Here is a 24,677-nt window from a genome sequence, read left to right as displayed (position 1 = left end):
TGTCCAAATCCCAGCAGCCATTCATTTCTACTTCGATCTATGTGCAGAATTCAAATCGTTTTCCAGGTACACACATTTACAAGGACAGAGACTGCTGCCAATCAGTCATTCCAAACTAGAAGACGATAGAACTCAACAAGCTTCAATTTCCTAGCTAAACGCTTACCTCGTATGAAAACAAATACAACTGATATACATGCGTCTGCTCTCCTTGAGATTTTTGAATGGAGAAACTAACATATGGTCCAAACAAATTCAATGAACCAATTAATACTGGTCACCCAGGAATGGATACCTAACGTCACTGAAGAGGACACCACATACTTACAATAATTTGCTCCAAAATCCCAAAAATGGGAAGAAGGCAATGAGCAACCTCACCAGAAGTGGTGTATGCCTGTTTCTTGCTCTTCGACTGAGTTTACCTTCTGTATCCCGTCTTGTTTGATTTGCTCTTGCAGTGTTAGTCTCTTCTTGCATTCTCTCTGCTCTATCAAGCTCATCCCATCCGCCAAAGTTCCGAGCCCTTTCCTCCCCTTTCTCAGCAGAAATGTTATTTGAGCCCCAAGACCAGTAATCGCCAACCCTCTTGCCGTTCTGGCTCCTTCGTTGTTTCTCCTCTTTCATTCTACTACTACTTGTAGCTCCAGCAGAGGTCCTCTTCCTTTTCTGGGACTTTGATGTTGTTCTATGTCTGTTAGTGGGCCTTCCCCATACAGAATCAAATAATAAGGAAAGAGCAGACTGAGCTAGGGGGAGAACTAATGCCATGAAAAAGGTATCTGTTCCAGTCCCTAGCAGCATTGATAAAATGATGGGAGGAATCATCCAGCCAAATGATCTAAGTACCTGCATTCATAATGGGACTTTGTTCAATCATGAAAAACTTAAGATAATGCAACTTGTACTTAAATGAAGATGCTTCAACATAAAAGGTGCGACTGATGATTACTAACTTATAAATTAGTGCAAGAGACAAGACCTCAAAGTTGAAAGTTCTACAGCTTTCAATCACAATTGTCTAGATAGGGGAAAATAAATAAGAACAAAACGCAATTTTCTAACATCCGCCATAAGTTCAGGTTATCTTTCAATCTCTGCAATTGTTCTCTGCTTCAGCCTTAATAGGTATACCTACTCATATCTTCACTATAACCATATTGACTCTAGGAATGTCCATGTTCTCCTTAGACCCCAGAAACATACAGTGATGTTAGATTCAGGTTGCATAGCAAATTAATTTACAGAAGCAGAAAAAGGAACATCACATTGAGATGAAAGCAAAGATAAAGATAGTTACAACATATTGACAAGAAGCAATCATGCTCAGCAAAGTCACTTAATGAATTAAATGGAGCTTCATATTATTTACCAATAGGAAGCTTATAATATCCCTGTTGACATGCAAGCGAACTTAAATGTCCACAAAAAAATTAGAAGATAGATTAAAGGCAAAATGAAAGACAAGTCATACCAAATTTGACAAAAAAAATCTGAGTGCAACCAGGTGTTGAAGGCTGATAAATTCTATCACATTGACTGCATGCTAATGCAATGACTTTCAATTGTATCACTTCACCCCCTTAAACTTTTCCAAATAGTCATTGTAAAGAGACAACTACTCCTTTAAGCACCACTTGATCATCTAACCTACTTTGAGAATATCTGACAACAATGCTTACAAAATCGTTCTTCGTTTTTCCTCTAATATTCTCTGCACAACCACATTAAGCACAATACCTTCACTAGCAACAGTTGTGACAAAAACAATTTGAATTACAAGAAAGGTTATTTATGTGCTCTTAAATGCCTTTTGTCAACAAATCAATGAAAATTTGTCAAAGCCTGGTAGGGGCATGCAAGGAGAGAGATCAGTCGTTTTTGTCTGCAGTGTAAAAATATATCTTGATCATAGAGGGAAGGGGCAAATTAGCGACCTTCTGACAGGTTGCTGGCAGGAAGAACAGAGAACATGTGTCACAATAGATTAGTTTTGAGCAAGGAAGAGGACACTCGCAACATTTTGGCTAGAGAAGAGAGGGAATCTCCAATCAAATTAGGAACTTGATACCAAGAAATGGTAGGCTGTTCAGCTTTTAGGAGGAGGACTGGCAGTGGTGGAAGTATAAGGATTTTTGGGAGGGCTGTAAGTTGGCAGAAGTCAGGTAAGACCATTTTGCTTATATCACATAGAAACCAAAGCAGAAGTGGTGGAGAATCAGATATCTATTTGCTATTGAATAATAAGCTGTCCTTTAGGGCTTCTGGTGAATGATAGGCATTGGCCCAAATTAACACATGAGCTAGGAAATACCAACAGTAATCTCACTAGGGTTTCTGAGGGGCTCAGAACCATTGCAGTTGGGAAGAAGGCGTGAGAAACACATGGAGGCCTCTCAAAGAAGCACAGAGAGCTTTGACCAGATGCCCCACAGCTATGAGAAACACACACTACCCGAGACCAAGCCGATTGGACCACATTATGGTATTCTCACCCCACTCTATCAGGGTACCGAAGACCTCACCACGTTATGGGAACCACATTATAAGAATAACCAACTGGCAACTACTTTAATTTATGATTGGGCATCCATGTCATACGGTAGCCTAGTTGCCCAGCATTAGACCCAAATGTTGTGCTATACTGTAATTGTGATTGGTCTTCTGATAAATTTCTTAGATGTAAAGCTATAGTGACAAACGTCATTCTAAACAACCCAGGTTATGAATTCCCTTTGCTCTGTCTTTTATTCAAAAATGGAAACCGACATTTCAAATCTAGATTTTTCTCAATGTCTGCCAAAAATTCTTCTTATATAATGGCCACTGGCAAAAGTTAGATGATCAGAATTACAAACGAAAAAATTGTAGACATACTAGCACGTAACCACGACCAAAGGAAAACATCTTCTAAAATCTACAATAACCAGCCAAAGTTTCAAACCACAATCTCACAATTCAGACATAGGAAATCTCACAGGTGCACTCTTACATAAAAGATTAAACAGGATAGCCACATATAACAAGTTCATTGCAGTCAATGTTCACGATTAGTAAATACTCTTCATATACCTAATGAAATGCCTCAATCTGATTACTATAGGTACTTAGGAGGACTTCAAGATACAATAATATTGACAAGAGAACACCGGTAATAAGTGGAGCTATACGGGGCAACCAATTCTTTAGTTGGGGATACTAAAACATTTGGCTACCTAAAAATTTTCTTCCATTATTTGCTTTGGCAGGTTACTAGTCAATTGTCTTTCTCAAAAAAAAAAAGGTAAATTATAATCAGTACAAACTTCAAAAAATAGGAAGCTCGACAGAAGTTCATCAATTCAAGTATGATTGTTTGAAACAAAAGAAAAAACAAAATAATTGAAATATTGGGATATTGATTAGTCACCTTGAAAATGGAAGAGAAACCAATGGAGCCTTCTAAAATCCCTAGCCCATCAAGAAGTTCATCATCATCATCATCATCAATGTCAGTGTCCCACGGTGATGAGTCCTCAGACCACCACTTCCTCCTCTGCTTCCTGGCGTTTCCGAGCCCAAACTCGTCCTCGTAAAAATCAAACTCGTAACTGGGTCTAGACCGCCGGTGTGGCTCGTGGGTGCTGGTACTGGTCTTGCTCCTCTCCCACTCGGACCCACCAACTCTTCCGCCGGCTTTTGGGGAGAAAGAGAACCCAGTATGGTTGTTTTGGCTACTTGGATTTTGGCTCTTTTTCCAGAATTTTTGGGAACAGAGATTATGACGAGGAGGAGGAGGAGACGAGCTTATTAGGCTGAGCAACTGCAGTGCTCCAGTCCCCATTCAGAGGGGGCGAAAAGGAACTGAAGTTGCAAATTTTTTGTTTCCTTGCCATACTATCCTTCTCTTCTGGGGTGGATTTTATTTCTGGGGCTTTCCATTGGATTAATTATTGAATTTTTACTAAGCTAACAAAACTACTAATAGTAAGAAACTAAGCTAACAAAGCTACTCAGAAACTTCTCTTTGGCTTAGTAAAATCCTTTATTTTCTATTCCAGCTTTGGGTGTAAAACCAAAAATAGAAACACACTTCATCTCATGGAAATGCAAATAGTAAAATTTAGAAAAAGGGTCGAAGAGAGCATGCGAGCTTCTTCTTCTTCTTCAGCAACGAATTTTTCAGAGAAAGCATGAATTGAATAATACGAGAGAAGAAAATGTAACTGAAAAATTTCGATTCAACACCTCCATTTACATTTGAAAAAAAGTTCGAGAGCTATGATTTTTCCATACGAATTGTTCTCTCTGATATCAATTATTAACGACAAAGTCAAGTGCATACCGGTTCCATATTGAAGTGACTAAATACAATTTTCTAAAAGAGATTATTATTAGAACTCCCAGATGCTTGATTATATCCAGAAGAATGAAATAAGAAGGTCGAAGGAAAAAGAAAATAAAAATAGGGAACGGAACAGAATTCATTACTCCACAGCATCCAAGTTTGATATGTCAAACTCAAATATACGTTCAAAGATCAAAGATCACTGCTAGTAATACTACTGTTTACAATACACCTCTTCCTCACAACAACTTTACTCACTCGATCTCTGGAAGCAATTATTTTGACATTCTGTCACTAAAATGTTGCTATGCATTTTACACGTGCATGCATGTTATCCCAGTAGAATTGCAGAACCAATTCTGGGGTGTAAAAGATCAGCTCTCCTTAATGAGCTGGTAAAGAACAGAGAAGCAGTCATCGAATCAATCTCCAGGCTTTATGTATGATTTCATCGTCTATAAAGGGCCGGAGAGACCACATGAGGCAATAACTCTCCATTTCACCCGATGATGACTTCAAACTAAGAGAGGAAACAATCCTTTCCTGCAACAGTCAGTGATCTGATTAGAGAGTAATCAAAGGGACAGGTGAATGTTTGGAAACTTCATCCATAATAAAGGAGAACATAAGAATATATATCTGGAATACAATCATCACCACTAAGGGAGGTGGCGAACCTGCATCTCGTAGTCTTGTTTGACCATACCATATACAACAGCCATTAAGGCAGCATAATCAGTAATTTCAGGTTTACGAACATGGGCGGGTAAGAAGTCCTCCTAGACAAACATAACCAACATGAACGGCAAAATAATATCCAAGAAAGGTTATAAGTTTTTATTAGTAATAACTGAGTGAATTTTCATAATTGAGAAGCAAAAAGAAATTACTTTGACGATTCAAATTTGAAGAAAATTTCACTATTCTTTAGTTTGGTAATTTGCTACAAAATCAGATTTGATTTTCTCAAACAAATTGTAGTTCTATTCAAGAGAAGGGACATCATACTTTGGTACTTATATCTGTATTTGAATCCACGTCACCATGAAAGTCTTTATCCTGCAAATTCTCATTGGAATTCTGGACAGCTGTTGCTGCATCATCCAGAAGGCACTGGAGTTCATTCACTACACTTTTAGCTGTGATTATTGATACAGGGACAGTTTCAAAAGTAAGCATCAAAAGCGTGAAAAAAATTCTTTTACAGGATCGATTATGTGGAAATTTAAGAAGTGCAAGAAGAGAACCTTTGTTCTAATAGCTCAGAGGTAAAAACAGACATTTTTACAACATAAGAATTTATAAGATAAGCAACCTCCATAGCCTCTAGAGTCTAAATTCGCTAGATTACACATGGATCACATGAACCCCGTCCACTAATCACCAAGACCATTTTCCTAAACGACTGGTAGGTGACCTACTCCAGTTAGACAGCCAAACTTATAGCTTCCATGATGCATTCTCTCACTAAAAGCAACATATGACAACAGCCGGGAGCATAGTCTTAAATCCTATTTCTGTTGACCAGAACTACCCAACGTCTTAACTGAATTGCAACAACATTTCACTTTGGATAATATTTTCTGCCTTGGGAATAATCAATTGTCTGTGTTCATTCCCCATCAATATAACAACAATGATCAAACAATAGATAAACAAAATGAAAATGCTTTGCTACCATTCTACCAATCAGAGACGGTAAGCAGCATGAGGACAAGAAGGTATTACAGAAAGAATGGAGTAATAATAAAATTTCAAACAAGATCATATTTAAATTTACATAGGTACTTTTGAAAAAATTCAAACAGCACATGAAGTTTGTTTATCTAGCGTTTACCAATAAGGGTTCATTTTTATTGGTAAAATACCAAAAGCTGAGGGGTAAAACCCAACTTTTAGGAATGCAATGTCCAGGACAAAGAAACACCTTCTATTTGTAAACTGCATCCTACATTCTGCTAAAGACAAATAAAAATTTTCACATAAAAAGACAGCAGACTAGACTGTTCTTAAAGGACAATGTAGCACCACCAATCAACAACTCAAGAATAAAAAAATAATGTCGTGAACGGCTTGTACCTCCAATTAAATGGTCCAAGAGTCCATGATGGCAGGTACTCACTTCTCTATGCAGAACAATAACACCAAGAAAAGGAAAAGAATTACAATAAGACAACAAAGTCCCAAACACCATAAGAACCATTGAATAGAAGCTTTCCAGTAAAGAATAGAGCACAGATAACTTTGACACCGAGGTGAGATGTTGACTGACAGTTCAAAACTGAGAAAGCATAAACAAGCTTTCAACAAGATACAAATATTACCATTTCCCCCCTTTTTTTTCAAATTATCAAGCACCCACCAGACAGTTTAATCCTAACATGATAACAAACAATACAGTTTGAAACATCTGCATGTTCGCTCCATCAAGTAAATTACATGACACTATTTTTTTGGTCCCTATCATAAGGTTACAGTAACTATTGGCTTAATATTGGAACTGAAGCAAGAGGTTAAGTCAATGAAATTTGAAAAGAGGAGTTTATGTAAGCACTTTATAAAAGGGAATCCAAAGAATGCTACATCAAGTTTCAACTATCTGTTTCCAAAATTTTTTCTTGAAACTCTTAAATTTCTCTGACCATCTAATATATCAGGTGCCACAAAGAAACAATTAATAGAATAACAAGGCAAAGCCAAAGGAGTAGAAAAGATAATGCAGGGACCTACACACAAGAAATCTCCATGCTTGCATCCAAATATCCTAAAGCTCATTTAGAGACATGGATATTATCTTTTCACCTCTAATAGTGTCTACCAACTGAAAAGCAAGCATTAAAGACACTTACACTTGCCCAAACATTGTTTTCTATCATGCATGTTTACACATCCTGCTTGAATATAAGATGAAAGCCTTCTAGTTTCATTAGCTTTTATAATGTTCGCAACCAATTCTGAAGTCGTGTCAATTGGTGGTCGCCGAAGAAAGTCTGTGTAGGCAGAAGTGAATCAAAATTATCAAATGAAAGAAAGAATTCATCTTGATTCTTAGCAATGTGTAACCATACTCCATTAAAAATTACCAAGTCCTTGTTGAAAGCCCACAAGAAATCTGTTTCCCATGTCCACTAGCTCCTCAAATTTAGTGATCCTATGTAAAAACGTAAAATTAAGTAATGCTAGTTATGAGTTGTGTCCTGTTAATAGCAAAATTTTAATGCATTCATAAGCATAAAGCTAGTCATAAAGGTGTAGAAGGATTCACATTTACACATAATTGTCTTTTTTTTTTAAGCTCAATTTCATTTTCAACCAAGCTAATCAAGAATAATTAACCTTGTCATGAAATCTGAGAAAATCTGGTACATCTTCTCATAAGAAGGAGATGTCTCTGTAACTTGTTCGCTTTCCATTCTGCAAAAGGATTGAAGGTCAATTTTGTGACTCCCACAACCCCAAAATGGAAGAACAACAAAGAGCAAAAGCTTCCAACTTTACTACAGAAATGAAAGGATTTAATTCTACTCACCAATAAAAAAATTCAAAAAGAAAACAATAATCGACAATCGCCGTCGAAGACCACTTCGGGCGGCTGAGGTCTCCAGAGGGAGATTCTCTGCTTCGTCTTTCAGCAAAACCAACTTTTAGCCGTGAATTAGGGATTCGGGGATTTTTGGGAAATTTGGGGTTTAGGGTTTGTGTAAAAACAGAAAAGTTACCGCCAATTTGGGATTTTTGATATATATATAAATATATATATATAGTGGGGGTTAAAATCATTAAACCCCCTATACTTTACCCCCTACTTTATATTTTAGGATAAAATTGCCCCCTTCATATTAATTATTTTTTTTCCCTCCTTTTTTTTTGCCCTTTTTTCTACTAGTCAATTTTCTTTATATTTTTAAAATTTTCTCCCTTCTCTCATGTGATCAACTACTTTATTCTCTTTGTTATCATTGTCTATATATTAATTTTAATCTTCTTAAACTTATTCTTTATTTATTTCTAGCTTGTTTACTTTTTGTTATTGAAAAAAATAATGACCATAAAGTCTATACTATAACAAACTATATATTATATCTACGCATAAACTATCTCATATATTGCTTAAATTAATATGTCTAGACTCTAGAGTTTAGAATAAATTAATTTTTAATAAAAAAATAGCGGTTATTCAACTATACATAAAAAAATTAAGTATTGATTACTTTATTTTTTGGGTATAAGTAATATAAAGTTCTAGTTCACTAATATCTTTTAAATATTCAAATTGCTAGTAAAATATATTTTTGATTATGACTAGCATATATCAATATTTTACACTGCAGTTTCTCTTAAATTTTCTAATAGTGTAAATAAAAAAAATGAAATTATAAGTAAAAAGATTATTACAATATTGTAATAAGCATACAAATTAGTAATACTAATAGGAAAGTAAAACAAAATAGTCACATGGGAGAAGTGAAAAAAAGAAATTAGTAAAAAAAATGAAAAATAAAAGAAAGCAATGGGAAAGGAAAACTAGGGAATGAATGAACAAAAAAGAACAAAATAAAATAGTAGGGATATTTTTGTCTTAAAATATCAAATACGGGACAAAGTACTTATTTAATGAGTTCGGGAGCACAAAGTACAACTAAGGGTAAAGTTTAAAGAGTTTAGCACATTTAACCCTTTTTTTTGGGTAAGTTATAATTGTTATTTTATTTTTAAGGTTCTGCCTAAATTAAATTTAGGCACAAAAAAAAAGGGGAAGACAAAAATCTAATGTCGAAATAAACAAATAAATAACCTTTGGGGGGTTTCCACTTCTCTCTCTCTCTCTCTCTTTTGGGGTTTCCCCTTGTCTTAATTTTACAGCTATCAAAAATGTTTTATGGGAATATACACTCCACGAAGTAATCCTTATTTCTCCTAGTAGTAGGGTAGATGGTGGCAAACAGAGTTATGTATGTTTAATTTGACATACTAATTGAAGCAAAAGCTCTCCGAAATAGTACACAACTATTACGTCTTCTTCTTCTTCTTTTTTGTCCAAGAGAGATTTTAAACCTTTTAATTTTCATGTCTTTATTTTGATGCCAAAAGATCACAGGGATTAGCACACAAGTCTTGCAATATTTATCAACTCAAGCTCACTGAATCCATTTTCCTGCTCCAGCATACCACTAAAATGTCCAAGAGTCAGGTAAAAAGGGAGGCCAATCATCCAAAGGGTTACCGGATAAGACGAGAGATAGCAAAACGTATGGAGAGTATCTTAATAGAAACACTATCAATGCAGCAAGTCATTGAATAGCAACAAACTTGCAAAATGCACCATGATCCTTCCTGTTCTACTACTTAGGATTCCATGGGATCCTCTATTTCTAATGTTTGATTTCTTGTGGTATCCTCAACATCCTCGATGACCAAGTATGGATTTCTTTCTACTGGTTGAAAATGATAAAAGGTAAACAAATAGAACACCAAGCTTGCTCCTTCAGCTGCAGCTACCGGCACCCAGTCGTACCTGTAATTGATATTAGCCCCAATTGCTGAAACCACAACTCTTGTGAAGTACAGATAAGCAATGACAACAGTGTAGAATTGCTTGAAAAGTGTTAACTTTTCAAGGTTCTTAGCTGCCTTTCCATCAGTCTTCGAGGCCTCTTTTAGGCTTCTGATAGACCAGAAGATAGGGAACAAAATGGTGCAGCAACACACGACATCTATCAACAAGAACATTTCAGTCCATGCAAACCAGTCCTTTTTCACGGGACCTGTTTCACTGATGACCACTGAAGCTATGTTCTCTAAAACTTGCAATGGGATTACAAACATCAAGATAATCTTCTCGCGTTCTTGCAAGTATGGCTTCAAGAATGACCAACCTGTTCCTACGAGAACGATAACGGTGAAAAGAGTGACACCTTTCAAGAATCCGAAAATGTAGAAAGCCACATCCCATCCATGAGGAGTACCGGTCTTTCTTATGTACATTTTGTCCTCAGAGGCACAAATCATCTTAAGTGCCTTGAAAAGAAGTAATGCAGCCATGATCAGATGGATCTTGTGGACGGTAAGCCTTTGTTTAATGCAAATAAAACCCCATACAGCCAAAATTGCAACGTAGACCAGAAAGAAGAAGAAATACAATTTTGGCAATGAAGTTTGACCTGCTGGGAGAAAATCCTTCTCCTCGTCATGGATATTATACATTTCGGTGTGAACATTCATACTCACATGAAATTCTGTCTGACAATTCCCAAAAACTAGATTATATTCATCAGGTTGGTCAATTACTGCAGAGGTATTAAATGTCGAATCAGGGGCAAGCTTGTCAAACCCGAACAGATTCTGCACATACATGCTTGACAGGACACAGAAGCCATCTGTGTAAGAAGACTCGTTCAGGATTTGGGGGTAGGATACATCTCTAACAAGAAAGAATCCCATGGAAGAAAGATCAAGTTTCGCATTTTGATGTTTTGATTTCCAAGAAACACGTTTTATGCAAATGTCAACGTGCCCATCCGGAGCAAATCCAAATTTCTCGAACAAGATTATAGGCCTCGAGTCTTCAACAATGTGCACATCCTTGATCTCACAAGAACCAAATCTGATGCTTGAAATTACGGCTGCTGTTAGTAATAAAAGTGGTTGGATCATCTTGTAGGAATTGAGATCTCGAAAAGTGGCTGCATATCATGATGTCTATTTGAAATTTGATTTGATTAGCATGGCAAATCGGTTAGGAAATTAAAGAAGATTGGGTTGTACTGGCTCAAGTGCTTTAAGTTAATCTTGTTCTATTTACAGCAATTTCTATGCTAAAAATTTGGTTTCTCGAGGCAAAATTAACCACACATCTTTATTGTCGTACAAATCCTCTTTTATTCATCTCCACCGACCAAGACCTTCTATTTTCTAGCTTGGACACAAGGAATATATGTACCGTTTCATAAAAAGTATTCATGGAAAGATACAAAAAGTTTTTATACAAACAATGCAAGCTCATTTTGGGTATAAATTTAGATAGACTTTGATCTAGCATATGCCATAGATGTAGCATATTTGTTTGGATAGGGTATTATTTGAAATATTATTTGGAATAATTACTGTAGCACTTTTTGTGATGTGATGTATGTGAGATAAAAAACTGTATTGAAAATTGTAATGGTGATGTCAACAAATATATTTGGCCAAATAATCTACTATCCAAACAAACCGTTACAAGTTTCAGAGATTAAGTTCCATGAGGCACTATTATTGAATCAACTTCACCGTGTAATGTATCATCCAATGAGGAATGAAAAATATTTCCATGATAAAATTTGGATCTTCCTCTCATAAGCAACGCCTAGCTCGGTACTCCATTTGCTAGAAGTTACTAACTTGTTATATGATACCTACCAAAAATACATAAAAATAGGTTCCAATCCCTCATTGTCTAAATAGTCACCCTAAACATACTTTCACATTCAATCCACTAAAGTTTGAACATCTAATGCATGGCTTTGTTGGTAATGACGGATTATTTCTTTATAAAACATTATGTATCTAAATTTTATTATAATCGAGAATTGTATTAGTGATAATATATAATTACCTCCCTAAAATTCTTATAATTTCAAAAGATGTCCTAACCTGTGACAATGACCGAATGGAAATCACCCAAAAAAAAGGGGTCTCAACATCACTTTTCCAACTTGTAGTCCTAATGCTATACTCCAAGGGAAACGAACAGAAAATCATATTCTTGTAGCCCACTATACCCAACATGGTACTACTAGGCACTCAGTTTGGTTGACGGTATTAGGGGTCTACTATGAGTTATTAAAAGGGTCAATTCCATTCATGATGCTTGGTTGAGAACTATGAGAGCAAATCTATGGTATGGCAAGCCTATGAGAACTATGATGTGGGGCTTCCCGTCCCACATCGAAAAATCTTGGGATAGTTACTCTGGCTTTAAGGTCCATAAGTGCCACGTTCTATCACCAATTGGCTGAATCGAGTTGCTTTATGGGTCTCCCTTCTATGGTATGGCAAATCTAGAATATTTTTAATATCATTCAAACAAAATTGATGGGTTTTCATCGAATCCAATCCACGGGTCTCTCTCCTTGCAGCCCTTTACTTCTTCCTTCTCTTTCATAGGTCTACAGCAGACCCTGAAAGCAATCCAGGAGAATGGAAAAAAATTGATCAAAACTTCTGATTGATTGTACTCTGGTGCAAGTAAAATTTCTTTCTATATTCATCTTAATTTGGTGGGTTTTCTTTTAGGGATAATTTCAGAAACCTCCCTTGAAGTTTCATGAAATATCACCTAGCTTCCCTAAACTTTTCAAAATCTCACTTAGCACCCTTGAAGTGATAGTAGGGTCATATACTAATATCAAATGTGATGAATTGTCAATAATACCCTCATATTTAAAATTTCTGAACTTGTTTTTCTTTCTCTAAATTTCCTACTTTTCTTTAACAATGTCTATATAAACATACATACATACATACATATATATGTATGTATTATTGAATTGCAAATGTTAATGAAATATAGGATTTAATCAATGAAATATTCAATGCATTTGGAGAAGAATAGCTGCAGGTTCTTTTTATTTTTTCTCTTTTTTGGTGTTTCACAACTTTAATTAATTATTTATTTATTCCTATTCATGTAGAGCGCAAGAGAAATAAAGTAATTGAAACTCCAAATAATTTTTCAAATTCTGACTTTTTTTATAATAAAATTTTCATATTTCGCACCCATAAAAAAGTCGGTCTATTTTGAGTAAATTTTTTGTATGATATTGAAGTTAAATTTCATATTACTAAGTTTTTTTTGCTCAAATGTATGATTTTACATGCTAATTACCTTTAACGTTATGAAGGGTTCTATTTGTATAAATAGTTTAAAAAATAGTATTTGCTTTTACTATCTCTTCCTACTATAGACGTGACTATTGGCTGTAACATAAAATCTTACCAATTTTCATATCCTCACTTTTAAGATGGTTCCAATTTAGTACTTTTTTTCCTTGGTTTGTAAAATGTTCATTTTTTTATAGTCTAAGGGTGTTAAAGGCACTAAAATAATCTCTCTCCTCAAACATGAATTTTTTAATATTACTTTTGGTTAGAAGGGCTTCCAATGTTACCAAAATGTCAATTCAAGGGGTGCTAAGTGAGATTTTGAAAACCTCAAGGGAGCTAGGTGATATTTCACAAAACCTCAGGGGAGGTTTATGAAATTATCCCTTTCTTTTATCGAAACTTATGATTGATTGTACTCAGCTGATTCAAGTGACAATTCTTTCTCTCTTCATCTTGATTTCATGGGTTTTCTTTTCTTGCTAATATTATGTGGCTAAATTTGTTTGTCATTTTTTTCATTTTAATTTATTTTATATGTATTTGTATAACAAATCTCGTAATATTCTTCATCTTTTCTTCCTTTATAGCATGTGACAATCATTACTTTCATGCTGGTTTGATATTGTATCTCCATTATTTCAAATAAAAATCAGATAAGGTTTGAAATTAATTTTAGGGGTTATTATCACTTTACCCCCTTAACGTTTGGTGCCACTATCAATTTCCTCCTTAACGTTATCTTTTAGTCACTTTACCCCCAAGACTAACGGTCAAATTTAACGGAATTTGTTAATTAAAATAAAAAGACAAGTTTAGCTCTAAAAGTTATTATCACTTTACCCCCATAAACTATAGCCTTATTATCAATTTACCCCATAGAGTTATTTTTTAGGCAATTTATCCCACCACTAAACCAACTTAGCAAGTTAAAAAAAAACTTTAGAGAAAAATACCCTCCTCTTTGTATAATAAAAAAAACAATAAAAAATTTAAAGTGGCTCTTTTCATCTTTAGTATCAAAAAAAAAGTCAAAGTATTAAATCTCTTTCTTCTTTTCAATCTTATTAATATTAAAACAAATAGAAAGATTGGGAGACGGAGGGAGAGGGGAAGACAGAGATAAAGAGAGAGAGAGCTCAATTCTTTTTAAAAAAATACAAATAAGAAAGAATTAAATATTTTTATTATTTTAAAATTATTTTACTTTACTGTTTACCACCAGATTTCAATCCTAATCCCAACAACTTTAAATTAATACAATAATGTTAGATTTTTTTTATTATTTTCTTTACAAAATCTAATTTTCTGTCTCCTTCTTTCCTATCTCTTTTTCTTTTCCTAGAATTAATAAATATGAAAAAATTTTGAGAAAATTCTTTTATTTTTTATATTTTGGATCTTTTAAAGTGAAAAAAAGAAGAATAATCATTCCAACTTTTTCTATTTTTAATTATATATATAAAATGGTCAATATATTTAAAATTTTTTGACCATACTAATTAGATTAACAATGAAGTAAAATGCCTAGAAAATAATGTTAGGAGTTAAAGCGATTATATCACTATAATTTAAAAGAATAAAGTAATAATAACAATATAGTAATGCTATAGAATAAAAGGGTATTTTTGTCCAAAATTTCTTAACATATTGAGTTGAATTACTTATGGAGGTGAAGTGACTAAAAGATAACGTTAGGGGGTAAACTGATAGTAGTGATATAGTTGAAGGGGGTAAAGTGATAATAACCCTAATTTTAGTGACAGGGTCTGTTGCTCTATGTTTTGTTAGTGCTCAACTATATCCTCTATTAGAATATTATTTCTTAAGGCTTTTGGACAACATATATATCTTCAGTTTGATAATGGTAATAGTTATTATTAATGAGATTAGCATTTTAATAAAAAAATATTATTTAATTTGTCTTCCATTCCCATTGACGGTTCTAAATGTATCAAACAAGAATATTTTGTAACGATTGTTATCGTTTTCACAATCCAAACACTTGAAAAGTAAAGATATAATCGAACCGAACTAATCGCTTGCGGCCAAGAACTCCACTCGCACTCGACTTTGATCGAGTGCGAGTCAAGATCGAGTGCCTCGATAGTATTTCGATCAGAATTCAAGTACTATTTTTTTAGGTTCAAAGGCTTGTCGAACCTTATCGAATACCGAGTAATTAATTAAAAAAATATATTTAGTTATTACATTTACTCTTTTAGATTTGGGAGTTGTATAAATTACTAGAATATTGACTATAACTTTAAAGTATTTATAGGTCATATAGTCATTTCGCATGAAAAAGTAAGTTGATAGGTAAAAAACAAAATTGTGTATTTTTAAAATTGGACAAGGATAGTATAGACTAGAGTACTGGTACCCGTACTAGATGCGACTATTATTCCAAAAGCCAGCTCCCCAAATTTTGATCAGAAATCTCAATACCCTCTCCAATTTACCCTTTTGCAACTCCAATTCTTTTTTTAAATCATCAGTATCGTCGCTGTCGTTGTCTGGTCCTGATTTCAGTAGGCGGAGAAGAATCAGCAGTAGTTGTCCGATGGCGACGGTGAGTACTCCAAAGCCGCCGCCGGCGACGACGACGACAACGAAGATTGATGATGGGGTGGGCATAGCGAGCAAGTGCTGGATCAAGTACAGGAAAGAGTCCACGCTTTCTTTGTACTCTCCGTTCGTGGTGTCTTTGGCTTCTGGGAAGTTGAACGTCGATGCTTTCCGCCATTACATTGCTCAGGATGTTTATTTTCTCAAGGCTTTTGCTCAAGCGTACGTCATCTTCTTTCTCTTTTTTATTCAAGTGTTGTATTTTCTCTTCCCCTCTTTCTTGATCTCGCTCTCTCTCTGTGTTTAAATTTTCATTTGTCGTATAATATCGGGGTTATTTCTTTTCTGGTCGGTTTAAGTTCTGGTGGGTTTCTTTTATTCTAGTGAAATTTGATTTTCTTGTTTGATTTCTTCTTTTCTAGGCACACCAGGGATAGGTAAGTGAGATAGGAGCGATTGGTTAGAGATTGTCGTATAAATATCGGGGTTATTTCTTCTTTATTCCTTGGAAGAAACTGTTAAGAGATTTTACATGGCTTTGGAAGTGCTTTTTAAAATTTTAATTTATTATTGAGGCTTGTGTTCTTGGAGTGAGCGTGAGTGGTTATCAAGAACTGAAGGAAACGAGGTCTTTCTAACTTCTTGGAATAAATTAACAAATGATAGGTATGAATTGGCAGAGGAGTGTGCAGATGATGATGATGCGAAGATTGGGATCAATGAATTGAGGAAGAATGTGGTTCAAGAGCTCAAAATGCATAATTCATTCATCCAAGTAAGATTTTCGTAATTTATGCATGTGCTGTTTACTTTTTCTTAATTTTGGGTATTGCAGAAATGATTTGCTTGCATGCATTCAATTGTAGGGATAATGGCCCACTATGCATTGGGGTTTGAAGCTATTAAGTTAAAACTATCAGATAGATGTACTCTTGCCAAATGCGTAGTTGTGTGCTATAATTTGTTTATGAGAGGCATTAGTTATGGCAATTATTTATCTTATGGGAGACATGGGTGTAAATTTTACATTGACTTGATGAAGGAGACCAATTCCTTTGCTGCATTTTATAGATAATTATCTTGCTGGATATAAATCTCTCTGTCTAATAGTAAGGTTTGAACTGCAGACAAAAGAACATTGAAGAAGCACATATATTGAAGGAAAATGTGCAGGATATGTCCCAAAGGACATGTTCAAATGCCAAGGAATGTGGCTTTGCAATATAATGTGATTATGTGGAGCCAAATTAGTATGTTTGATGCATCATATTGTGGTTTATGGCATTCAAGGGAATACCATGTTTAAGGAAAATGGGGATTCGAATTGCTAGAATCTAAAATGAATAACTGGTTAGACAAAAGTAAGGACGCTCTCAACTGGATCTATGTATCCACTTCTCATGAAGTTATTACTTATTTTGCCTTATTCTCACTCTTTGTGTGACTCGATTAACCTTTCAACAATGGAGTTGCAGTAAGCACATGAGAAGATGATTCAATCATTGTGATATATACCTGAGACTTTGTCTTTGATTGATTAATTGTAGAGTTGACTAGTGTCAAACAAAGATGTTCCATAGTTACATTGGCTGCAACTCTTCTTGTCAATTGTCTTGCCCCTAGGATATGTTTCCCCAGAATTTGTAGATGGTGCATTTTGAAATTACCGGAATTACTCAGACATGTACGACCTTGACTTGATGTTAGCTAATTTTTTGGTGATGTGGATAATCATTTTGTTTAGCATGTTGGACCTTGACTTGATGTTTTTTTTCTCAAAAAAAATGAAATCACTTAATTTTTTCCTTGTGAAGGAAATTAACGTTTGGTATGCTGGCAAGTTTTATTTTTTAGTTTTTTCTTAGGTAGGCACTATCGATGCTTGTAGTCATGAATAGGTAATCACATGACATGTCAAGACACAACATTAAATAGGTTGATTTAATGGTAGTGATTCTTATATATAACCAATTAATGACACATTGTTCAGATTGCCACTCCTAAGTCGCTTTTGGTACACAGATAGTTGCTAGCCAAGTCTAAATGAAATGAAATTTGGTGGTATATTTACAAACTCTGACTTACAGAGGAATTTTATGAGCCACGTACTACTTATAAGCCCCTCTTCTCCCCCATCCTTTTCTGCTTGGTAATTATCTGAGCATGAGATATAGTGCTTTTTTAGCTTCTATGTCCAACGGATAATATATCTTTGCATATATATATAACTATACTTCTTTGGAAGAGGATTAGCTTACTGTAAGGGTAATTTCCTGTCCAGCAAACGGGGCCTTACATTTTACCAATTTTAGTATGATCTCTATCCTTAGGTGAAGCTTTCACTTGGGTAAATGATAATTTCTGAAAACATTTATGGTATTTTGTTCTTTTACCAATATATCATATTTCCTATGGTAGGATAAAGTTTAGACCATGAGGCGCATAAGGCAAATTAGTAAGTTAAAGCAGGGAAAAGTGTTTTAATACTCTCATTTCCCACTAGCCAAATGGTGAAATTTTTCTATTAATGTCTCCATTAAGTAAATGGGGCCTATAGTCATCAAGAGCATAGGTAACTTTGAAGACAGATGTTGAAGAATTCCTGACCAATCCATGAAATTTAATGTTTATTGCATTATTCAGTAATTCGTGGTTGTAATATTTATCTTTGAGCCACTGTGGAGAGCCTCTCATTTGGCATGGTTGGGGCTGCTGCTTCCTGCCTGTTCTCGCTTTCCTGGCCCTAAATATGGGGAGCATTGTTGTGCGAACAACTCTCTTTTCCCTGTTCACCAAGTAGAGGGGGTGCTTTTAAAAACGAAACCATATTTGTTTTCCCACCTCCGAATTATTGCAACTGAATTAGCTGGCATTGTTGAATGGCATGAAAAAGAAATTTGTCATGATTCCATCTGGGAAAAAACAGGTTACTTCAGAACTTGTCTTTTCCACTGCTGCACTTCCAATACTCCTCTATTTGGTCTTGCTTTATTAATGCAAAAGATGCATGGCTTTGCATCATAACAATCTAATTTTTGGTTTTTTTAAAAAAAATTTCCATTTTCTACGAATTCAGCTAATCATTAAATGTTGAGTGTACCCAATACAATGTTAGGCAGAGAAATTGCTCTAAAAGTTCCATCTGCTATTATAGTTGCCCTCTTATATAAAAGGTGAGTAACCCTGTTTCTAAGGTTTATACCTGTAAGAGCAATGCTATGTGTAGCTTCTCCGAGAAAAGAGAATCAAACTTAAATGAATAAAGATATTCCCAGTTTATTGTGGGAATATTCTGCGTTACAATGGGTCTGATATGGTTACATGGAAAATTGACATAGACGTGGCTACATGGTTGATTAACTTTTACTGCCAAAGTAGCTAGATGCTTATGATATTTTGTAGATGTACATCTTCTGATTCAGCAATATGTGAATGTTGTTAATTGGTTGAACAATAGTTTTCATTGGGTTAAACAAATCAATTTTGTTTACATGATGTATAGGAATGGGAAACTGCTCCAGCCAAAGAAAGCACACTTAATCCTGCAACGTTGAAGTACACGGAGTTTTTGTTGGCCACAGCCTCGGGGAAGGTTGAAGGAGTAAAAGCCCCTGGTAAACTTGCAACTCCATTTGAGAAAACAAAAGTGGCGGCTTATACTTTAGGTGCTATGACCCCCTGCATGAGGCTTTATGCATTTCTGGGCAAGGAATTGCAGGCACTTCTTGATGAGAGTGAAAGTACTCATCCCTACAAGAAATGGATTGACAATTACTACTCTGATGGCTTCCAGGTTCATTTTCTTCTTGTCTCTTTGGTTTTTGTACTGTAATTGGTTTGCCTTACGGGCGGGTTTCACTTGTTTTTCTTTTGTTTAAAGTGCATTAATGTGTTCATCTGCACGCCCTATTATTATTTACACATTCTTTTTTTTAATTTATGAATTATATATTTTTTTTAAAACTTAGGCATCGGCTCTGCAAACTGAGGACTTACTGGATAAATTAAGCGTTTCGTTGACTGGTGAAGAGCTTGACATCATTGAAAAGCTGTATCATCAAGCAATGAAACTTGAGCTGGATTTTTTTCTGGCTCAGCCACTTGGGCAGAAAACTGTTGTTCCTCTGTCAAAACTACACAAAGAAACAAAAGATCAACTTATTATATTTTCTGACTTTGATTTGACCTGCACTGTGGTTGATTCATCTGCCATCTTAGCGCAAATTGCTATCATAACAGCGCAAAAGTCTGATCAAAGTCAACTGGAAACTCAAATTGCTCGGATGTCGTCAGCTGATCTGAGGAGCAGATGGGGGTTTCTGTCAAAGCAGTATACAGAAGAGTATGAACAGTGCATTGAGAGCATTTTGGTTTCAGATAAAGGTAACTATTCCATCATCTGTCTCCATTTATCTTTTGATTTTTTTGAGGTTTACTATGAACTGAATTATGTGAAGGGTGATGTGTATTAATGAAGCTTTCTCTTAACTTTCATTTTTACAGCTGATAAGTTTGATTATGAACGTTTACGCAATGCTCTGGAGCAACTTTCAGATTTTGAGAAAAGAGCAAATCTGAGGGTAATTGAGTCTGGGGTACTCAAGGGATTGAATCTTGAAGATATAAGACGTGCTGGGGAGCGTCTGATTCTCCAAGATGGTTGTATCAATTTCTTTAAGAGCATCACAGGGAATAAGAATTTGGATGTAAAGGTCCACATTCTTTCCTACTGTTGGTGTGCTGATCTTATTAGGTCTGCCTTCTCTGCAGGTATGTTCTTTAATTCCCAGAATTGCGATATGTGATGTTAGTGTTTGCATTTAGCTTATACTAGGTTGAGATAGATTTGTTATACTTGGTTGCAAAGAGCTATCTTTTATTTATTTCTTACTCTACTGCTTCTGGATGAAACACGCTTTTGTCACCCAGCTATTACATGGTATCACAAGTGATGCCTTGTTATCAGTTGATTAGATGTCAACTTCTATTACTGGATTATGTTTTAGGTAAATGTAATAGCAGGATCATTTCAACTGCCTATTTTCACATGACTACCCCAGTTCTTGTAAAGGAAGACTGAAGGTCTTATATATATCAGGATTTGATGCTTTGCTTGTGGGGTTCAAGGGCTTCCAGTCTTTGCAATTTGGTGATTTCCCATTTACTATTTTGACCAATGTGTTCCAACAGTTGATCTTTTAAAGTGGTTATAGATACAAATTCCCATGTAGATTTGCATGAGATTGAGCATGAAGTGCCACAGATGGTTTTTTGCTGCTATCGCAATTTATATGGTCGATAAGTTGATGAAAAGAATAATAGGAACTATAATTGGTTATGCAGGGAAAATGTTTTTGGCATTAAATTTTGATAATAGAGAATTACAAAATGTGACTTAAATTTTATTTTGCAGTTTCAATCTTTTGCTGCCTAATGGCTTTCTAATAATGAAGTACTGGAACAATATTTAAATGTGTCAAAGGTGTTAGTTTAACTTGTTCTTGTCTCAGTTATGTGCTTGGAACTTGAAAACTGTATTCTTGCATATGGAATTCGACTATTAGCATCCTCACCATATTGAGCAGAGCTTGTTGTGCTCTCCTGGAGCTTTAATCCTGTTCAGTTTTAAGAAAGCATTCCAATTATCTTTTAGAAAAAAAACCTAGGGAAAAATCCCTGGCTTAGGCTCAAGTAATCTCCTAAATGTGCTCTGTCATGTTTTCAATATACCATTGAAGTTTTGGAAGGCCAACTTAATATACATTGCCTTGTTTATGTTTTCCATAGTCGTCTTATTCTGGCCCCGACTCTACTGTTGTTTGACCCTTTAATATTGGTAAAATGGTGCACCTGCAAATTACAGATAAATGGACCAGAAGGAACACTTGGTTGATCTGTTCTTTATTTTCAACATTAGCTAAATTCACTGTGTGCAAAGTTGGTTTTATCATTTCTTGCCTCTCATAAAGAATTATTTGTATGGAGGTAAGTCGGGAGCTTTAAGTATTTTACATTCTGCTTCTGTTTTATGTTCTGCAGGTGGCCTAAATGCCCTGAATGTGCATGCTAATGAATTTACTTACGAAAACTCATTATCAACGGGTGAAATTGTTAAGAAAGTGGAGTCTCCCATTGACAAACTTAAAGCGTTTAGTGATATCTTACAGAACTCCAGCAACAACAGAAGGAATCTGACTGTGTATATTGGAGATTCAGTGGGTGACTTGCTTTGTTTACTTGAAGCAGATGTTGGCATTGTACTTGGCTCAAGCACTAGTTTAAGGAGAGTAGGAAGTCATTTTGGTGTTACTTTTGTTCCGCTGTTTCCTGGCGTGGTTGAGAAACAGAAAGGATGTGTCGAGGGGAACTCAGCTGTATGGACGGGGCTTTCAGGCATTCTTTACACAGTCACAAGTTGGGCAGAGATTAGTGCCTTTATTCTTGGGCAGTAGAATCTTCTCTCCCCTCGCATCCTTTGTTATGTTAGGATATTGAAGAATGTTAATACAAAAATATAATGTGTTGATGGGTTGGTGGCTAGTTTTATTTGAGGCCACGGAATAGCTCTCTTGTTCCCTTGTGTTTTTTCTGCAGGGCCTTCTGTTACAGGATTGTAGATGTGATTCTTTTGGCTGATTGTTCCGAGTGAGTACTGCAATTATCGAGTTGTTTTTAGTCCTCTTTGTCTTTCACCGCGCATATTTCTTCTTTCAATGAGGCTGACTATTCTTCTATGATTACTTTGTACCTTTCAGATACTGAGAGCTCATGATCAAATCATCATAAAGAGGCAGTTTTACCAATTATTAGTTGAAGTGTAATATATTCACCCTGTTGGGGTTTACGCTGTTCAGTTTTTTGGATTGAATGGCAATTTGGAGAAAGACGTGACTGCTTGATTTTTTGCAGCTTTCTCCATGAAAGGAAAAGATATTTGTTTGTGGTATCTGTAATGAGATTCTACACTGCTCTCCTTGTATCTCAAGTCAATTTCTGGAAAACTGTCATTCCTAAGTATTACCTTGCTCTATCATCCCTTTAATTTACTTAGAGTTGTGCACCTGGCTTGATATCATTATTATTATTGGCCTAATAAATTTGTTTGAAAAAGTGTCTGAGAATCAGAATGGTCAGTAATAATTTGTCTATAATAATTCAATACGTATTTTGATTAAGCCTTGCCGTTTTGACAAAGGGTCCATTTTTAGTTTAGTTATGATTCTCATACAACTTGATAGTTTGATTATTTTGATATCTTGAGAGTAGGGTAACTTTTGGCATCACGAAAAACTAAAACCAGATTATGCTAGTACTCTAAACTAAACCAGATTAAGTTTTGTTCTCCCAAATCATTCATAAAGGTAAAAGTATTTCAAGAATATCCTTTTTCAGAACAGTTCTGCCTAATTTGCTTAATGTTTGATGTGTATTTTTATTAGCGGCCATCCGCAACTAGGTTGGTAAATGTAGAACCTACGCCCTGCAGAAAACTCTTGAGAAAATGGCCTTCGAGAATCAGGTATCAGCCGTATCTACCAGCGTGTTTCAATGGAATGAACGACTCCAAAAGTACTTAAAACATGAGCACCGTACTTAGCTCCAGATTTATGTATAGGAGTGTATTAACATGGGTATTTGATGTTTTTCTTAAAATTAAAAAATTGCTACTTTTTCTACAGTTTTTAACCAGGTGAACATGTTTGTATGTTGTTCATGCAAAGCATAGAGATACAAATGGGTGCGCGCATACACGTGTATATATATATATGTGTATGAATTAATCTTTTATATACTGATTATATATATATTATCAGTTTAGATGGATGATGATTAATGTAAATTTTAAATTTTGAATATATATTATATATCTAATCATCATGATATATATTGTTAGTGCATATAACGTTGATTATATATATATATATGCAAGCTTGCTTACGTTTTATATTTTTTCATTCATCTTATTTTTATTGGACAAGTGGATTTTACTCTTTTAAATATGTGTATTGTATAGGGATGTATGGTTTAATGCCAGCGGTGCTTATCTTGACAAAAAAATTCAAATGATTTTCGTTCTTCACGAGACAATAGTAACAATAGTACTACTAGTTTCTCCACCTTCAATGGTGGCATGAACGACAAGAGGCAATCATTCCAGACAACTTTGAAGATATGATGTGAACTTGTTGATATGACAGGACTGAAATTCTGGCTGGGTTCCCTATGTACTTCTTTATTTTAAAATTCACATTTATACCTAGTAGTACTTGTGTAGTCATAGGATAAACTTGAAAAATTTTATTCCATTTCTACCTGTGTGCTTCGTTAAAAAGTGTACAACAAGTCGAAATTACACGACAATTGTTAGATTAGAAACATTCAGAGGTAATCGAAATTCTGGTGCAAAACACAATTTAAGATGAAGCTCACAAACGAACATCGTCCAATCAATTGGTAACTGGAAATGCGGCTGAGGATCTTAAATCCAGAATAACTATCCCACAGTTTTTTGATGTGGGACGAATGACCATCCCCTGAGCATACTCTCACCAATTATTATTGATTTTTTCAACAAGTCGAAATTAAAAAGTGTACAAGATCACAAGCAAAAGAGAATAGGAGGGGACATGAAAAGTATTTTGTCTCAAACTCAACAAGAGAAATTTTATGACAATAGGGTCCGTAGTTTTCTAGCATGTACCATGGTTTCCTTGGAAGAATATATATAACTTCTCTTCAATTCAATTAATGGTGGAAAAAGAAAATCCCTGAAACGTTAAAACTACGTACGTATGACGTTGAAGGCCCCCGAACGAAAGAGGAGGCTAGCTACGAAACTGAAAGATTCAATTTTGATAACCTGATTTTGGATTATTTATCAGTTCAGTTTTATGAGTAAGTCAGGCTAGAATAAATCTAG

The 24,677-nt window shown here is 35.1% G+C and overlaps 4 protein-coding genes across 7 annotated transcripts; 1 reads left to right on the top strand and 3 right to left on the bottom strand.

The window, feature by feature from the left end:
• Positions 1–3,913, bottom strand: LOC113783043. Its single transcript, XM_027329058.1, has 2 exons — positions 3,410–3,913; positions 1–849 (listed from the first exon to the last, which is right to left on the bottom strand). Exons 1-2 carry the CDS (start codon positions 3,821–3,823, stop codon positions 325–327), a joined length of 939 nt encoding a protein of 312 aa, XP_027184859.1. The 5' UTR covers positions 3,824–3,913; the 3' UTR covers positions 1–324.
• Positions 3,914–4,445: 532 nt separating this feature from the next.
• Positions 4,446–8,022, bottom strand: LOC113782706. Of its 4 annotated transcripts, none has more exons than XM_027328607.1 (8): positions 7,857–8,022; positions 7,664–7,741; positions 7,411–7,478; positions 7,177–7,317; positions 6,407–6,448; positions 5,336–5,466; positions 5,005–5,106; positions 4,446–4,870 (listed from the first exon to the last, which is right to left on the bottom strand). In XM_027328607.1, the coding sequence occupies exons 2-8, from the start codon at positions 7,738–7,740 to the stop codon at positions 4,742–4,744; spliced, it is 690 nt and encodes a 229-aa protein (XP_027184408.1). In that variant the 5' UTR covers position 7,741; positions 7,857–8,022; the 3' UTR covers positions 4,446–4,741. The 4 variants fall into 4 exon arrangements, with proteins under 4 accessions (XP_027184408.1, XP_027184409.1, XP_027184411.1 ...); XM_027328608.1 differs by having other exon boundaries at positions 5,336–5,454; XM_027328610.1 differs by having other exon boundaries at positions 5,336–5,421.
• A 1,651-nt stretch (positions 8,023–9,673) lies between these two features.
• LOC113782038 (protein GPR107-like) lies at positions 9,674–10,981 on the bottom strand. The gene has a single exon (XM_027327949.1). The coding sequence runs from the start codon at positions 10,979–10,981 to the stop codon at positions 9,674–9,676; it is 1,308 nt and encodes a 435-aa protein (XP_027183750.1).
• A 4,580-nt stretch (positions 10,982–15,561) lies between these two features.
• Positions 15,562–22,787, top strand: LOC113783556 (bifunctional TH2 protein, mitochondrial). The gene is made up of 7 exons (XM_027329721.1): positions 15,562–15,979; positions 16,424–16,532; positions 19,260–19,550; positions 19,726–20,140; positions 20,261–20,527; positions 21,797–22,402; positions 22,513–22,787. Exons 1-6 carry the CDS (start codon positions 15,582–15,584, stop codon positions 22,207–22,209), a joined length of 1,893 nt encoding a protein of 630 aa, XP_027185522.1. The 5' UTR covers positions 15,562–15,581; the 3' UTR covers positions 22,210–22,402; positions 22,513–22,787.
• Positions 22,788–24,677: the final 1,890 nt, after the last annotated feature.

The sequence above is a fragment of the Coffea eugenioides genome, chromosome 9 (assembly GCF_003713205.1).
Source record: "Coffea eugenioides isolate CCC68of chromosome 9, Ceug_1.0, whole genome shotgun sequence".
NCBI lineage: Eukaryota > Viridiplantae > Streptophyta > Magnoliopsida > Gentianales > Rubiaceae > Coffea > Coffea eugenioides.
The sequence above is the reverse complement of the archived record's forward strand: the minus strand, read 5'-3'. Positions and strand labels throughout refer to the sequence as shown.